Source organism: Parus major, chromosome 6 (assembly GCF_001522545.3).
Source record: "Parus major isolate Abel chromosome 6, Parus_major1.1, whole genome shotgun sequence".
Classification (NCBI taxonomy): domain Eukaryota; kingdom Metazoa; phylum Chordata; class Aves; order Passeriformes; family Paridae; genus Parus; species Parus major.
The window spans coordinates 31,451,145-31,469,962 of record NC_031775.1 but is presented as its reverse complement, the minus strand read 5'-3'; the positions used below and the strand labels follow the sequence as shown (position 1 = coordinate 31,469,962).

Here is an 18,818-nt window from a genome sequence, read left to right as displayed (position 1 = left end):
ATCTCTGCCTTCCCACAGACACAAGCTGGTGGAAAATGGGGAAAGGTCAGGCTTTGTGGTGTTCCCCACAAATCCCTTTGCACCTGGAAATGGGAATGGTGGAGATTTCTCTCAGGTCTGTCTTAATGCCCTAAACCCCACTGCTTTCTCTGGACATTTGTCACGAGGTGGAACACCTCACATTGATCTGGAAGGTTCTCCTCAAAGCCCATGATGGAGAAAAGATTAAATAAATGCAAAATAATTTCAAATACTGAGGAAAATACAAATGCTGTATGGGCTATTGTTTCAAGATATTCAGTAAGTGGAATAGATATTCAAGAAGTGGAAAATCTGATGTGTGAGATGTGTCAATGGCTATTGACATTTGCTTAACAAACTTCTGAACAAAAGAACATCTCTTGGAAAACTTTCATTTTAATCTAGGCCCCTGGCAGACCTGGTTTTCCTCTTTTCCCAGAGTTCCAAGGCATATTCTGATTTACATCCCTTGATGAAACACAGGAGGGTCTGGGCCAGGCACAGGAAGGTTGAAGCAGCTTCTTTAGGATATTTCCTCACACAACAACTCCCCTTTGTCGTGTTCCTGCTGTGTGATGCTCCCTTTGAAAAGTCAAGAATGACTCAAACCCCTCTGCCTGCATTTTTTTTCCCCCTTTTCTTATCTTGGATCTTGTCTTCCCATTTCCAATTTTCACAGCTAGAATTTAAAGTCACTCTGTGGTTCTCTCTCACTCGGATTTTAAATTGAATTTACTCAGATAAATATGACTGTAAGTGTTGCAGGGAAGTGGGGTTTGGGCTAGTGGAAATTCCTGTTTTGTGTAGTGATGACCATGAGTGGGGAAAAAAAGGAGAAATGAGATCAATTTAACCTGTCAGCTACAGATTATTATTATTTTAGAGGAATTTCATGAAACGGTGCCTCATGAGAAAAAAAGAACAGCTAATTTTGAGTAATTGCCTTTCAGTATACAATTTCACTTTAATTATATTATTAATTATTATTTAATTCTTTTTGGAGGCAGGGTCTGGGGGAGGAGACCAATTAGAAACACAGAAAGAGCACAGAGTAGAAATCATACATAGAAAAATACGAGTTCATTTACTGTTGCAATCTGGAGAAGGCATTTTTCTGACCAGTCCCAAAAATTCCCCTGCCATTATCAGTAAATTTTTAAGTAAAACTAAAACCTTTATGTTAGAATTAAAGCAGAGAGACAATGGGAAGCTGCCTATTTGTGAATGAGAGTGAGAGCAAAGGTGATCTGTTAAGACTCAGTTGAGTGACGGTCCCAAATTAAACTAATGACTCGAATTAAGCACTGCTGAGGAGAAATGGAGGAAAATTAACCATGGGAAGGACCATCAGGTGGGCTTCTTCCAGGTACCACTGAAAAAGAGCCTCAGCACTAACCAGGTTTTAATTCCCTCCAGGAGCAATTAGATATTCTGCACTGAACACTGAGTACATCACTGGTAATTAAGGTGAGATAAAATATTTAAGTGGAAACAGAGTGGTTTTTTCCTGAGCAGTGGTACCAGATGTCTGTGAGGAGCTCAAAGTGGCACCAAGAGTTGCACAGGAGATACAGCAAATGTGAACATTGCTGTTTGCCTCCCTGGGGATGAGCTGGTCCATGGATCCATTGTAGAAGTGGTCCAGGCATGCCAGGATGAGCTCAGGGAATGTTTGTTCTCCACAGGCCAATTCCCAAGATTTTCTTGAAAATGAAAGTGAAGGCAGCACTGCTGCAAGTGAGGAACAGTTCATTTAATGCTTTGCTTTCATGTGTTCTCTTCAGTGGCCAAGGAGAGGTGCCTCACACTTTATTTTGTGCTTTTTTATAAATAAACATCCATTTCTGCTGGCAGGGCAAAGCTGGTTTTATTGGCTCCCCTCTACTGACAGCCTCTGTGGTAGCAAATATATTATCAAAGACATCTAAAATAGCTGTTCATTTGTTTTCTCCTCCTGCCCTCATTCCCATTTTGTGCTTGTTCCATTCTCTGGAAGGTGATGCTGATTTTCCTGGTGTAAGGCTCTGGTTCAATCTCTGCAGGGCTGAGATGTGGAGGATTTCTCTGGAGTTTGTGCTCAGTGCAAGGACAGGCTTGGCAGAAGCTTTGGCATTCACATGCAGCTGTTACTGCAGGAGTCCAGCACCAGAACATTCCCTCCTCCCCAAATTCTGGGGTCCAGGGATGCATCTGGAATATTCCCCAGAGCCACTGAGGTGTCACAGCCTGGATCAGTGAATATTCCTTAGTGAATTGTCAGATCATGGGTGTATGAATTATATCAGTGTACAGGGTCTCTGTCCAAAACCATCTGATATTTCTGGTGGAAATATGGGTTTGGGAAGAGAAACTGGCCTGTGCACCAAACCCAAACCCCAACCTGGTTTTCTCCTGTGCTGCAGCTTGCTTCCCCCTCTGGTGAACTGGAGCAGCATTTTTGGGAGCTGTGTGAAAATCCAGGTGAAGGGAGACACCCAAATGAAAAGCAGGGTTTATGGAGGCAGGAGGATGATGATGATTAATGAGGATTCCTCAGGGATCTGCCTGGCTCTCCAGGAGTGCAGTTCTCCTGGTGGAACTGGGGGAGGTGAAGAGCAGGGTTGGGTCAGGCTGAGGGGGTTCAGCAGCTCCTCCATTCCTTCCCCCAGGACAGTGTTTGTCTGGGGGAGCAGCACCCCGTAATTAAAGTGTTCCACAATTGCTGGGCTTTGATGGTGCTGAAGGTCTGTGCTTCCCTGTGGAGCCCTCATTACCATTAATGAGGTTTAGGGCTGCACATCAAAAGCAGGCCAGTGGCAGCAATACTGGTTTTACACTGCACAAGTGAATATTTGCATCTTAGAGGGTGGCTGAGGGCTCCTGGAGAGCTGCTGGGCTCAGAGGCTTTGGGTCTTCAAGGGTTTTCTGAGGAGCTTTCTTATTTTGTCATCTGTCTGTTTGAGTTTTGAGCTGCCACAGAAAAAACTATTTATTTAACCACTTGATAAACATGCAGTTAAATGAATAAAACACAGTGAAAATCTCTTAAGGACAAGTTGGGAAGGCACTAATCACTTGTGCCATTTATTGTACTGAGTATTAGTTTCAGTCATTTTTCTCCTTTCTGAAAAATTATCTCAAGGAAGCAGAACATAAGGTCACCCTCATTTTGGTCACTCAAAGACTGAACAGGAGTCTTCAGATGTGAAAATAAACACCCTCCAGAGATTTCCAGCACACTGCTCCAGAACACAGCCAGGTATGCCATGAAAACAGCACCAGCTTGAAGGGGGAAACAGTTTTTCCATCATCTCTCCAGATTAAAACAAAAAAAAAAAAACCCAACCAAATTAAATCCAAAAAAAGTTTAAAAAGACAAAATGTCAGGGTGAAATAGGAAAGAAATCAGAAATAGAGTGTGGGAAAGGACACTTGAGTTTACTGAGTGGTTCTTTTTTTTTTCTTGTGGATGTCTTGCAGCATCTTGTAGCTGCAGAGCTGTTAAATGTTAGATAATCAAACCATTAGTAGTTAGCACTGAATTTCCTGACCCCTCTCAGTCAGCTTTCAGCTGTTCAGACCTCACTTTGCATTTTTCAGTCTGGCAGCTTAGAGCCATTAAACTCTGGAGTCAGCAGAACTATCTGGAATTACCTTGTTACAATTTGAGGAAAATGAAATTATCTTTCAGATGTAAACAGTTTCTAATTAAACTCTGAAGCTGTTTATGTTCCCAAACCAGTCTGAGCTGAGCTCGGCACAAAGACAGACTTCTTTGTTGTCTTTTTCTTTTTTTTTTTTAATAAAGTTGATATACTGATGTAATAAATTACTTATGACAGAGCTAGGTCTGTTGTGCCAGCAGTGCAACTGCTTTTTTTTTTTAAAAAAAAACCAAAACCTTAAGCAACATATCCCTCTGCCCCAGTAATTTAGCACATTGCATTCTGGTCCTTCCTTTAGTAGGAAACAGCCACGAGATTACAGAATAGATTTATGTCAGTCTTTCCCTTCACTCCAAGTAGCCCCACATCTGCAGTGCATTTGGCCTCCTTTTTTTGTTAATAATTTCCATGCCTGGCAGATATATTTAATTTTTGTGATAAATAAGATCTGTGTTGAAGAATTAGTAGCGCTGGTTGAAATCCATTTAATTTTTCCCAGTCCTTTGCAGGAGTGGGTCACTGTTAGCAATTAGCACACAGAACTATGGGGCAAAAAAAGGAAAAAAAAAAAGATAATTGCTTTTTATTTAGTTTAGTCTTTCCCATTTCAGTAGATGTGCTGTTAGAAGGGAAAATATTTGGCTTTGGTGGTGTATTCTCAAGGAGAACTCGCACAGATTGACAGCATGACTTTGCTGTAAGTGAAGCTGACAAGGAGAGAGGTGACTTCTCAAATGAAAACACATTTTACTCCTGGTGTGATTATTTATAGCAGATACTTAAGGACAAGCAGGGTTTTCTGCCATGAGATGTATCCACTTTTCCTGGCCTGGGTGCTGGGATGAGAGAGCTCAGCTGCCTTTTGTCTTGTTGCTGTAATATCCATAGGAAATATAGCTCTGAGAGGGACATTTTTCTCCTGCAGTGCTGCTATTGCCATGACCCATAAGAACAAATCATATGAGGACATTTCCCTTTATCTTGGCTTTCTGTTTCATAAAAAAAAAAAAGAAAGAAAGAAAACAAACCCCAAACTTTTCAACCTGCAGGGATAAATCTGAAGAGAAGTGCATGGAAAATTAAGAGCCCAGTGTCCAGTTTTAATTGGTGTTAATGAATTCCAAATTCTTGGCTTAAAAATGGAAACATACCTTCAAGGGCAAATCCTTAAGGTCACATGAAAGCTTCTTTTTGAACATGTGCTGTATGCCCAGGAGCACTTGAAGGAATTGATGTGGACTTGGAAGGCTGAATCCCTGTAATTAACTGGTGCCCACAGCTGCATTTGCCACAGTTGTCATGGGAATCACAGAGCCCTTTGTGCCTGGCATAGATGTGCAAAATGTTGAAGATTTTACCCTGACAATTCCTTCCTGTAAAGTCATTTTTGATCTTTTTTAATGTCAAAGCTTGCCAGAGGGTGCTGGGCACATTTTACTGGGGGGTTCTGGTGGCAGCAATGCAGGGAGGCTCCACTTCAGCCTTTGCAAATGAATGATGCAGCCCCAGTGATGGATTAAGATAAGAAACCACCTATTTTAAAGGCACTGAAAATGAAGAGGTAAAATAACTTCAGTGTCCTGGAGAGCCTTTCTGTCTGCCTCTTATGGCATGGAAATTGTGTTCATCTCCATCCCTGATGCTCTCCTGGCAGCCAACCACCACCAGGTGAGAAATCCAGAGTTGGGAGGAAAACTCCCATGGACTTCAATAAGGCCAAGATTTCATCAGGATCCATATGGGTTTTTTACAGATTTATCAAAAGCCTTTCATTCCTGTGAGTGGAAGTTTTAATTTGCTCATTAAGCATCCCTAAGTCTTAGATCATGGCTGGATCCATCCTGTCCTCATGGCTTGAAATTATGAAATTAATACACTGTGGCTGCTAATTTTATTTTGCTCCAGCTCTGTGAAAAAGAAAAGGGAAGGTAGAAAAAGTTATTCCTTGTTATTATATATTTAGGATTTTTTAAAAGAATTCCATTTCCACTCATCTGAGGTGCTTTAGGTGACATGGGATAAAGAGCTTTTATCTCCTAACAGAAGAAAGGAAGGTGGGAATGCTGGGGAAATTCAGACTAATTTCTGGCACTGTTTTTCCTCATTTATCTTTCCTATGGATCTTCCCAAAGAACAAAAAATTAAGCTGTGATCCTTCTGCCTTGGAGTCCTGATTTATTAAGAGCCCGAGTAGTACAGATGTTAAGTGAAATCAATACAAGCCTGTCCCCCAGGTATTTATTACTCCCAGCTTTTTGCAGGGCTCAGATGCTTTTCTCCAGCACCCACATCTCATTTCCATGCACTTCATTCTCTGCTCCTGCTCTTCCCAGTGGAACAGCTTCTCCACATGCTCCATCCAGAGGGTTGATCCTTGGGCTTGGTCTGTGCCAGAGCTGGACTCGAGGATTCTTGTGGGTCCCTTTCAACTCAGGATTTTCTATTAAATCCTTTCTCCCTAGCCTGGGTTTCTCCTGGCTGTGTTTAGCCTTGTTTGGGGTTCTCTTCCCTTAACTTGGTGTCATTTGATCTGCTCATCTGATGTCCTGGCTCATCCTCACCCAAATCCATCTCCTGAGCCTAAGTACCCTCTTTATGACAGGTCTTTCAATCAATCTGGTTCCCAAAATCAGATTTTTTTCTTTTTTTATCTCTGTCTGTTCCTGGCCCATTTAAAAAAATCAATTCCAAGGTTTTTCAAGGGAGAAAATTAGAATGTAACTGCCTGGAACAAAAGCAGATTGTAAAATCATGTTGGGAACTAACCAAAGCACCTTTTCCCTAATCAGAAATCAGCAGGAAGCTGATCTTCAGCAATGGTTTGGACCATTTGTCTTTATTTGCTCGTCACATGCTGAGGATGTTGTGTTTTCTGTGACAAATTTAAACTCAGGGCATTCTGGTTATGCTTCTTATCCAGATTTTCCTTCACTGCTGGGAGCTGCTGGCAGGCACAGGGTGTCTGTATCCTGCTTTTCCTTACCCTGGGACCAGACCTGACCCGGCTTTTTCATCCCTCCCTCTGCTCTGTCTTGCTTTTTGACTTTTCCTGTAGTCAGCATTGGATTAGCCTCAAATTCTAAGCAGTAGATTGTGAAACCTGAACTCTCAGCAATCCAGCAAATTTTTATTAATGAGGTAGTGGTCTAAAAGGAAACAGAGCAAAAGATGAGCCAGAGGCAAATTCAAACTGATTATAGCTCCTTTCCTTGGCTGTCTGGTTTCCAACAGAAGGAACAGTTGTCTGAGTTCAATTCCCATGGAGCTTTTGCAATGCAGATAACTCCAGCACAGAGTCAGGATCCTGTCAGGGGTGATAAATTGGTTTAGTATTGCTTCACCCCCAGAACACAAAGGAAAGTCACAACAGGCCTCTCCTCCAAGAAAAAACTTCTCTGACCATCTATTTGTCAAAGGGAAAGTAACTGCTAATAATGTTTTATTTGGCAGTTTTGTGACTGCCACAGCAGTCTATACTGTATAAAGCCATTAAGTGTTGTTCCCTTGCAGAATGGATTTTTGGGAACCATCCAGGCATTTGTTCTGTCACTGCTTTCTTCCCTGAAGTCCCACATTCAGCATTATAAATCTGCCTTTTTGAATATTCCAGGTAGTTAAAATTTCACCTTCTGTGTAATGGGAGAGGTCAAGCCTCAGCTGGGGCTGTCCAGTCTGGGCATCTGAAGGGAGATTGCTGGAATTCATTCTGGGAATCTGCACTGTCCCCAGGGAAAAATTAAAACAAACTTAAGGCATTTATGTGCAAAGTTTAAACATTTATCTGGAAAGGCTTTCCTTCCAATAAGCCTGGAAATTCCACAACAAGCCATCCAAGCAGACATCAATTAAATTATCCACCAGTGTGATATATTCCCAGTTTTTTATTGGAAGAGTTAGAAGCCACTGTGTAGTGAACATGACAAAAGCTGTAGGAGAAATCTGGGCTTGTTTTGAAGTCACTGACCATGAACTCAGACAGAAGAGCTTTGATGTCATCTCTAACTACGTGGCCCAATTCCGTGCTCTACTTTATCCATGCTCTAGGGATTAAAACTCTCAAAGAGGAGCAAGGGAGTGAAAAACAGGCTAGAAAAATAAGTGTGGGTTGTCAGAGACATGCTCTACCTTTTGAAGCAAACTTCCCATTTAAATACTTTATCTATAGATAAAACCACTGTACATTTTTAGCTAAATCCTTCCAAATCACCTGAAAGAGATCCCATCAGCTCTGGGACTGATGTCTTGGGCAAAGCTCTGTCATGTGCTGCCTCTAAAGGCTCTCCCTTCTCCAAATTTTCCCAATGTGCTGTTTGCAAAAGCTTTAGGTGTGAAACAATCTGCAGATACCTTTTAGCTCCCCCTTTTTTGGGGTCAAATACTGCATTTGTGCCTTTCTCCCTCAAAAGTACTTAGAAATCAAGACATTGTGTAAATAATGGATTAAAAAGTCCTTCCCATATTATGGCACTTGTCTAATTAATAGATTAAAAAGTCCTTCCCATATTATGGCACTTGTCTAATTTTAAACAATTGCTACTAAAACGTGAGGTGTAGGAAATAACGTGTAGTGACAGAACTTGATACATGAAGGGATCTGTAGTATTTGAACACCTATTTCAATATCAAAGAAAACTGGATTTTATCTCCTGCTTGACACCTAATTCTGTGAAGTTCTTTATGCTTACTAATTCATTAACATACTTGCTGTACAGAAGAGCTGGAGTGTCAAAAAATGTCATCTAATAGCAAATTCACTTTTATTCTGGTAGGCTCATCTCTCTTAGGAACCCATAAAAAGTTGTTTTCTAAAGCTGGAGAGCAGTAATAACGTTGTGGAGGTTAAAACCAAGGGGGATGCTTTTCAGTGCAAAAGAATTGCTTCAATTAGATCTGGAGTTAGAGGAGGCTGGAAAATTGTCACAGTTCCTTGAAATCAACACCATCCTGGGTCTAGAAACATTCATGTTTGAGTTTCTGCCTTCTAGAGGTTTATTCTTGGGTTGCTCCCTCTAGTGCTGCCATTTTTTCCATGGAAAAATTACTTATACCCTTATTAACAAAAGCTACCCTATCCCTATTCTTTAATTGAATTTCCCTCCGTTTTTATGTTCTCATGTAAAAGTGGGATATGCAACTGAAAACATCACATATTTCTGTCTCAGACATCTGCAGAGTCTGAACAAATTCAGACTCACATCTCCATCTTCCAGTACAAGGTTCTGCATTTCACTTCTGCCCTCCAGTTGTGAGCCAAAAATCAGGAATTTTGGAGATTTGGAAGAGTAAATATTCATATTTCTGAATCTCAAAGGGTGCTCAGGTCATGACAGACCCATAAAAAGTTGTTTCCAGGAGACACAAAGTCTCTGTGGTGGTCAGTTCAGACAAGGTGTTGTCATGGAAAGTGTTGGAAATTCAGGTGTTGGACTAGGGAAGCTTCTCACTCAGCACCTCTCTTGTCTTTGAGCACCTTCATGCTCCTAAAAAGTACAGCTGGTGCCAGAGCTATTTCCAGATAAGGCCCCTCAGGTTTGAGTTTTCAGGAATTCTGGGCAAAGTTCAGTCACAGTTTTCTGCACCTTTGGAAATTAGCTAGCTAACAGTTGTTTCCTTAAGCATGCTCCAAAAATAAAAAAAATAAAACTAAAAAAATGTCCCTTTTAAAATTAATATAATCTCCAATTATCATATTACCTCAGGGAGGGAGGTCTGGTGGTACTTAACAGAGCTCTTTGGGGCTCTTGTGCATTTTAATTGAGTGAATAATTGTAAAACACTTCAGGGTCTTTTGGTAAAAGGCTCTGTATAAACATTGCCATAATGCTGAATAATCAGGTTGTGATGTGAACTGGAAGAAATGAACCCTATAAATAGATGTGTATATACCTATATTGTCTGTGTGTGTGTATACACCAACATTTGAGACAGAACAATGCAGTTCCTTGAGAAAAATCCTGCTGCTCTTGAATAAGAAATAAAAAGTGAGATTGGATAGTGATAATTGTAATAATCAAAATGTTTTTAAGATATGATGAGCCTGTTGTTGATCCTCCTGTGCAATGTATAGAGAATTCCCAGAATCACTGTGTTACCCCTTCAGTGATGCTTGGTGGGAAACAGAAAAATCTGTTGTGTTGATGGTGGAGGAGCTCAGAGGAGGTGGACCTGAGGCTCTGAGATGTAGACAGCCAGGATTTGGAGGAACCAAAGGAGTTCCACCATTCCTGAGGTGGTGCTGCAGTGCAGCTGGAGGGGTTTGGGTCTCCTGCAGCTCAAGGCCCCTCCAGGAGTATTTCAGATGGAGCAGTGGGAAGGACAGTGATGGGATCATCCCCTGATCAGCATCATCTCTCCTCAGTGCTCTGGCTGTCTCATCTCCTCAGCCTGAAATTTCCCGGGTTTGTACCCTCCTGTCATTCAGCCCCTGAGGAAGGGGAATTCCTCTGAAATGGAGATGAGCTTTTATATTCTGGGAGAGAAAAAAAAAAAGAAAAGAAAAAGCAGCCTGTGCTGGGCAACGAGGTGCTGTGCAAAGAATCCTCTCTGCTGAAATGGGACTTGACAGGGTGCTGATGCCACTTCACTTAGTTAATGGAAGGAGCCATCTAATACAGGCTAAATGCAGAACTGCCTAAAGGAACCTGGCATTTGGAGGGCTGGGGTGCTTGAAATATAAATGAATGGGACAAGCCCAGGCTCTGTTTCCCAAGGAATCAATTACCAGGGATCCTCTGGTGACAGTGAAGGTCTTATTTGCAGGAGTAGGCAAAGCTGTTTTTGTTGGAAACTGGGATATTTGTTGCTGGGGATTAAACACATCTTTTAAGCACCAAGGAGACACCGAGGAATGCTGTGGATTCAAGAGGGGTAAAAAGACTGTAGTGATTTTCCTTGCTGTAAAGCCACTGAGGAGACTGATGGCAGTGCTGGGAACAATTTGAGTTCTGTGGAGTTGTACCCACAGGCAGAGAGGTTTGACAAAATGATCCATTGTGTATTACATCTACAGATACAAAAATCTATGGGACACAGCATTTTAGAGTAAGAGTTAGGCTGGACTAAGGTGTACTTTCTCTTTCCAGCTGTAAAAAAAAATAAGGATCTGTAGCAGAAAATGTCTGGAGTGAAGATGGATGGAGTATAAAGACTGCTGATGAATTTTTTACCTCTGGAACGTTCTCTCATGGTGTTTATGAGCTGGTTTTCCAACAGAATAAGTGTCTGAGCTACCACAGAAAGCACAAACATTCCTGTTTAGATATTACTGAAATCTTGGAGACAGGTCAAGGACTGAATTTACTGTGGAGACCCCTTTTCCTTCTCCCACCCTAAGGCAGCTCCTTCTAGGTGAGATCAGAAGCCTCTTTACAGAATAGTGGGAGGAAGCTCCTGCATTTGTTTAGAGATAGAATTCCTTTCACATCACCATTCCTTTGTCATTTTTCACAAGCTCCAGGTCCACTCAAACATTGGTTTGAGCACCTCTGACATTCCCTTCCCATCCCATCTGCCAGGGATTTCATTCTTCTGATGAAACAGCTTTAAAATTGCAAAGACAGACAAAATGCAGCCTAAAATCACAACAGTCAAGTGCTGTGGCTGTTACGTGAAACTTTATTGGTCAAAAAAGACCAGTTGTGTATCAGAATTTCACATCAAAGATCAATCAAGTTTCCAATGAAACACCAATTGGCACCAGTTCATGTGGGATCTTCTCTTGCATGGTGTGCTTACCCTGAAATTTCTCTGTTTCCACCAGCTGGGTTTATTTCAGGGTTTTTACTGTTTTATTTGGGAATTACTTGGTAAAGAAGAAGCATTTCAGGAAATGTCATCATGTGCCATGTGCTGCACTGATGTCAGTTGAGGAAATCGGTGTCAGGAGCAGGAAAAGCCAGAAGATGAATGGAGCTCTGAGTTCTAAATAGGAAACAGCTTGAAGTTCCTTTTTTGGGGGAAACATAAAGCTCATTTATCAGCAATGACACAATTTCACCTCTGTCACAGAGGGAGGACTCTGCCCTCCTGCTGATGGACAGACACACCTCACATCCACGCTAATGTGGGATTATAGGGATCCATGCTAATCTGGGAATGCAGGGATGCAAAGGAACAGCCCCAAAACACTGACAGGTTTGCCTGGTGAGCTGTTCTCGTGATCTGTGCGTGGCTGAGAGGTGTCACACGGAAATCTGCATTGATTGTCCATTCCCTGTGTGTCTCCTTGTCTCACCCCAGTGGATATCAGAGTGCCAGTGAGAGCAGGATCTTGCCTGGATGATGCAGTATTCATTTATTCACACTTTGATATGAGGGCTGTGTCTGATCAAGCCCCCATCAGGATTTAGCAGCCAGATGTATCTGGGTTTCTTTGTTTTTCCTGCTGTTTGGCAGGAATGTGCACCCATCTACCTGTTCACTGTCACGTACACAGAATTTTGTGAGGTTTCTTCCCAGACACACTGAGAGTAGGGCAGAAGTCTGTGGTGTGCTATTAAGAGCATCTCCAATTGCTCAATATAAAATGGTCAGTAGTTTTCCAAGTGCCTTTATTTTCTGTTCCATTACTCTGAGTACCTTCCCTGTCCTCCTTTGGGGCCCAGCTAACAGCCTGGCTCCTACCTCCTGCTATTCTGAAATTTCTTTATTTATCTTAGACTCTGTAATTTTTCTGAAACATTGATATTTTCCAGCAATCAACTTATTACATGGAGATGCCTATTAGCTTTCTGAAGTCATATGTCAGTGAAACTCAAAACTGTTTAGTTTAACTTGACAAGCCCTATAGTGATATTGGAAAATTATTTTCTTCTTCAGACTCGTGTTTATGTTCTTTTCCAATGAGCTGGCTGTTTTATTGCAAAAGAAACTGTAAAAGAGGTAATTTTAACTAGGCACAAAATATATTCTGTTCTGTAATGTATCCATAACCTTCTAGAAGATCCTAATTAACTTCCTTATGTCAGCATAGGAAGCTCTATTGCATTTGTAGTTGCCAAACATTTCTTTTTTTTAATAGAAATTTTCCCTTTCTAAGACCTGCGGGCATCATCACTCCCAAAACAAGCTTTTCATTTGAGGGTATCAGAAACACCAGGAGATTAATAGAAGTCTGAAGTTCAGCAGTGCAGAATTTCTGTTATTTCTATCTGTTTTCTTGCTTGTCTGCAAAGATAGCAATCCTAATAACACGTGGGTGGCACAAAGCAGTCAGTGAGTAAAGTGAAATTGCCAGGTTGGTTCCTGAGCTGCTGAAATGTTGAGTTACTGCTGGACCAGGGAGTGACAAAGGTATCAAGTGTGAGGGAAAAAGCTGTTTTACAAGGTGTTTGTGACAAAAATTCAATGTTATTCAATGTGAGATATTTGGGAAAATTGCTCCCTGTGAAGGTGGGGAGGCCCTGGCACAGGGTGTCCAGAGAAGCTGTGGATGGAGCAGCCACAGCAAGTGTCCAAGGCCGGGCTGATGGGGCTTGGAGCACCCAAGGTGTCCCTGGAGGTGGAATGAAATGGTCTTCAGGTCCTTTTCCACCCCAAAGCGTTCCATGGCTGCAATTCCCTGCCAGCACAGAGCGGGCATTGCAGCCCTTCGGTCGCGGCGCTGTCGGCCACGCCCGCGTGTTGCGTGCTCATCCCTTGAGGATGCTGCAAACAGTCACCAGCAGAAATGGAATTCAGTTCTGCCAGAGGAAAACACCAGTTATCTGCTGAGATTTGTACTGCATGGGGTTGTTTTGTGTGCCTGGGTGTTGTGCAAAAGGAACGGGAGCTGCACAGCAGGGCCGAGGCCTGCACTCAGCAGCGGGAATTCCAAACAGGAGCACAGTATCCTTACAGTCCTGCTGATCTAAAATAAAAACTGTCTTTGCTTAAATCATGCAGTTCCCAAGCTCAGCTTTGATGAATTACAGAAGCAGGCTCTTATCAAGTAACAGTGGGTTTTTTTTCTTTTATTCTTTTTTTTTTTTCCTGAAAAGAGCAGGAAGTTTGCCATTCTACAGAGCAAGATGAATGAGTTTGCTATTTGAGGCTGAATTTTTCAAGAAGGATTAGGATATTTTGCAGTCCTGCAAATGCAGGATACTGCTTGCAAACACAGCATTTCTTTAGGCTCACAATCATAATTTGCATTAAAACTCCATATGCAAAAGAAGGAGAAGGAATTTCAAATGTGAACACTTCCAGTCCTTAACAGCAGCTACAGATTGAAGTGAAAAAGTGAAAATTCCCTCACTCATAGTCAGAATTCATTAATTGTATTAATGGCTTGGGCTCAATTTCTCAGTGGATTTCTGTATGACAATTCTGTGTGATAAAAACTGAACACAATCTTCAGTTTAAGGCACAGATGTGCCAAAATGTCACCAATTTGACAGAAGAGAGAGGTTTCCATCTCATATAACAACCTTCCTTTTGTCTCCATGTGGCTTTTCTCCAGCTATCCATTCCCCATGGTCTTCAGTAGCTGCAGTAGAAAGGACCTGGAAAACAGCCTGGAGAAAGGAGTGGGAATGTGCCTTTTTAACCTGCCTGAAGTCAAGGAGTCCTTTGGTGGCCAGAAGTGTGGGAATGGCTATGTGGAAGATGGAGAGGAGTGTGACTGTGGGGAGCCTGAGGTAAGACACCACCTGGGAGTCACTGCTCATGTCCTGCCCGCAGGTTTTCGACAGTGGAGGGTTGTTTTGGTGTGTTGGGTGTAAAACAGGACTCTCCCTTCTCTGCTTCCATGCCATCAGCTTAAACCTCAGAGTCTCAGCAGTGCAGGGAGTCTCGAGCATATTCAAGTAGCCGAAGTTCAGGCAGGGCTTGGGTTAAGAATGTGCTCAGTTCATCCTTAGAGAGCAAACTCTGCCTTGTCCAGCAGACTGGCCATGACCTCGTGTTCCTAGAAGTTCCTTCCAGCATTAGCTAATCAGTTAAACTCAAAAGAAGTTTGACAACTTGGCTCAGTTTTCTCAAGAAAACGTGAGTTAGTTGAAGGTTTGTTTCTGATAATGAGAATATATTTGTATATTTATATTTATGATTTTATTTATTTATGTTATGTTTATATAACCATAGAAACTGTGCAATCATAGAATGGTTTGGGTTGGGAGGGACCATAATTTCATTCCACTGCTGCCATGGACAGGGACACCTTCCCCTGTCCCAGCTGCTCCAAACCCTTTCCATCCTGGCCTTGGGCACTTCCAGGGATCCAGGGGCAGCCACAGCTGCTCTGGGCACCTGTGCCAGGGCCTCACTATCCAAATATATAACACTACATAAATAGAAATATTAATATTGGCCAGGTATTTTTCATTGCAGCTTCAGTTTTTAGGTACAAGACCTTTCCCTCCTTCACTGTTGGATTTTTTTCTCCCCTCTAGCCAATTACCTCCCAACAGAAATAGCCTTCACTGCCTCCCAAACAGACTGCTGCTGCTTCAAAGATTGCTCCATTTAGTTTAGTGAATGTGTCAGAGGACTCCTCAGATCAGCAGGAGATAGGCAAAACCTGGGAGTCAAATAATATCCAAGCTGGCATCCTTATCCCTTTTACATCCCATCCTCATTGGCTTTATAGAGCTTCTCTCTGATTATCTGAATTAAAGGCAGCAGCAGATCAGGGATTTGTTTCCTGTGATAAATAGGGACCTACAGACAAAAGAGATGGGGGCAGTTAAAACAGCAAGATATTGCTGCATCCTGCCAATGGAGTGTATTGGATTTGTCCAAGCAGTGAGGTTTTCCTGACAGTTCACTCACTCTTGAGGGTAACAAGGTTGGAGGAATCAACCTTATCTCCTTGTTTAAAGTCAATAGAGTGCAAGCAGCTTGCAAATGTCTTTCTAACCCAGTTATCTTTCTTGTTTTCATTTCTGAAGTTAGTGATACCTTTTCAAGTCAAAGGCACTTAATGTCAGCAAGCACTGGCTTGATTTGCCTCTTCTTTCTGTCTTTTTGCCTTTTTAGTTGTATTGGAAAAAACTGCAGCTAGGGTGCAATTAAATTTATTTGGGATTTACTACTCTAATCTGAGTGGTTCCAGAAAACCTGTGTGACTAGTTATTAATTCACTGCCAAGTCATTTATACCAGCTGAGTTCTGTCCATGGTGTTGCAGTACCCTAAGAATGAGTGATATTAGGATTAAATTCTTGTGGGAGAGTGGGGAGGCACAGGGTGCCTGGAGCAGCTGTGGCTGTCCCTGGATCCCTGGCAGTGCCCAAGGCCAGGCTGGACATTGGGGTTGGAGCAGCTGGGACAGGGGAAGGTGTCCCTGCCATGGCTGGGGTGGCACTGGATGATTTTTAGTTTCTTCAAACTCAAAACATTCCATGATTTTATGATCAATTTTAGATTATATGACTAAAAATGCCTGATGTGCTGCAGTGTCTGTAGAAGGAGGGTTAATGTAGATTGTAGATGTAAAGATAAAAGAATGAAGAGAAGTAAAAACCCTCGGTCTGTGAAAGATGAAATGTATCTTTTAGAAGCAGCTGCAAGGGGGAAAAGAAAACTACAAATTGCTAACTCAGAAGTCAGACAAATTACTTCCAAATGTAATTAGGAGTGAGTGCCCAAACATCTGTGACATGCCAGGGACGAGTCAACACGGCTTTTGTGCCAGGAACTCTTGTCTTAGAAAATCTTGTCTTACAAAATCTTGTCTTACAAATCCAACTGTGCTCTGAAGGGCTGAACAAGTGGATGGGAAGGGACAGGGCTGTCACTGCAACCTGTGAGGAGCTCAGAGAGGCTTTGGACCAAAGCTTTCACCCAAACTTCTCTGGGAGATTGAGCAGCTGTAAAGGAGAGAAAACTGCATGGGCAAAATGGGGTTAAAAGATAAGAAATACAACCAGGTGTAAATCATCCATGCAGTGGAAGGGGATCTGCTGTGCTGTATCCAGGAGATGTGTCCTGGGGACTACACAACTCAGCATTTTCATAAACAGCCTGGGAAGAGGAATAATCTTTAATTTGCTGATGATATTAGTTAGGCTGCTAGAGATGAAAACTGGCTGTGAAGGACTGCAGAGAAACCTTCTGAGGCAGCTGGAACAGGCATTAAGATGAGAAATGGGACTCACTGAGGAGTGATGCACATTCCAAAAACACAAAGAAGATGATGGGCTCTGAGCTGACTCTGACCATGGAGGAACAAGACTTCATATTGCAATAAATAGTCTCATGAAAATGTCAGCCCAGTGCTCAGGAGTGGTCTAAAAGGTAAATAGGCTGTTAGAAAGTACTAGGGGAGAAATAGGAAAACAAAACAAAGCACCAGCAGACTCTATAAATCTGCTGTGCCTGAAACTGCTTGTGCAGGTTTTCCCTACCCCTCCCTGATCCCAGGGAGTATAAAGCAGAGTGAAAAAAGATTGAGAGAAAAACAAATAAGGTGATTCAAAGTTTCAAAAGGGCTCCGGCTGGAAAAGAAGAAAATGAAGGAAAATGCAGCATAAGCTGATAAAATTGTGAGGGGAATGGGAAGGGTGAGTGAGGAGAGATTGTCTCCCATGAGAAATGAGCAGATGAAGTTAGGAAATGGCAGGTTTCAAACAAGCAGAAAGAGCTGCTCCCCTGACTGTGTTGTGAGTTTCTTTACCCTGAGTCTTACAGCTGCTAAAAATGCCCGTGGAGCCAAGGGGAAGCCAAGGAGAAGGCAGGAGCTTGGGAAGGTGTCAGTGTCCTTAAACATCTTCTGCTGCCTGTTCTCAGGGGGACACAAGGACAGAGGAGTTATGGGCTGACCCAGTGGGGTCTGTCTTGTGTTCTTAGAAAAGAGAGGGTGAAAACCAGGTGTCCTGTCCACAGGACAGAGCCTGACATCATGTAGGTGGTGCTGGAATTGTTCTGGGGTTGGGCTCCTCGGGTTCCTTTGAAGAGCCAGGAGAGCCACACTGAGAAACCTCCTCCCATCATTGCTGTTGTTATCAATGATAACTAATAATAATAATAATTATAACAACAAACTCCAGCACAGCAGTAATTTCAGGTGGCAGCCTCCATCCTCCAAAAGCCTGCTGAGCCTTTCTTGTTTTTTTTTGCTTGTTTATGTTAAAATCATTCCTGACAATTTGATAGCCCAGGCACAAAAACTATTTACCAAGCTCATTCCCTGCAATGAGCAGTAAGTGAGGCAGCAATTGGAAATTTCAGAGGCTGCTGAAACACCACTCCAGGAGCTGTGTCTTTATCCCAATCTGCCTGTGGAATGCTGAATGAGGATGGGGTAGTGCAGCTGACTGTTTCAGAAGGACCTTCATGGGACTGACACTCAGCTCTGCTTATCTCAGATTATTTTTGAGGTGAATTTATAAAACATGTGTCTGTGCAGGGAATGTTACTCCTGACGTGCAGCAGCTGCACAGAAATATTTCCGCAGCCTGCCGCCTTCCGGTGATCAAAAATAGGAGCAGGAAGTTGTTCCTCTGCTTCAGAGCACAGTTGGCTTTGGCATATCCAGGAAGATATTACCTAAAAAAGAGTGAAATGCTGAGAATCCTTTTGGTTTTTGCTGGTGAGTCAGTGCCAGCCCTGAGAAGTTGAGAAGCTTTCAGAAGCCACTGAAGTAACAAGAGGCTGTGGACATCCCTCTAACCCCTCATTCTTCCCGAGTTCCCTGTATTGGGAGTGATCCCTTGCTAAATCAAACAGACTTAACACAGCTGAAGAGCAATTTTATCTGCTGCTGTTTCTGTGAGAGAGATGAGATTCCAGCTCAGCTGGTGTAACTTGCAGCTTGTGGGCATTATCTTGGAAAAACAAATCCATTCTTTTCTGAGGCTCCTTACGAGCTCGTTCTACTGACAATAAAGTTTGCAGGAGCCCACACACGGCACCATCTAATCCACAAGTGTGAAATTGGGATGTATCACTGAGTGAGGCTGCAATTCATGCTCATTCCATATCTCAGAGCTCTATTACTGGTGTACTCTGATAAGGGATTACATGGAATCGTGTCGTTGTCTTCCTCTGTGGCAGCCCCAGCCTCCATCCAAACAGGAGCCTGGCCAGAAGCTATCACAAAATAGAGCTGTAGTCCTGATGCTCAGCAACTGCAGCACAGCTCCTGGATCCTCTCTGGAGGCAATGGAAACATTCCAGTGATTCCTGTGGAAATAAAACACGCCAGTGCTCTGTCAGGATCGGTGTCAGCGCGCTC

At 42.6% G+C, this 18,818-nt stretch overlaps 1 protein-coding gene across 1 annotated transcript in view; it reads left to right on the top strand.

The window, feature by feature from the left end:
• Nucleotides 1–18,818, top strand: part of ADAM12 (ADAM metallopeptidase domain 12) — a 170,398-nt gene that overhangs the window by 127,633 nt on the left and 23,947 nt on the right. The window contains exon 12 of the mRNA XM_015633829.3: nt 14,104–14,281. Coding sequence (XP_015489315.1) covers nt 14,104–14,281 — 178 coding nt within the window. The remainder of the gene's footprint in view (nt 1–14,103; nt 14,282–18,818) is intronic.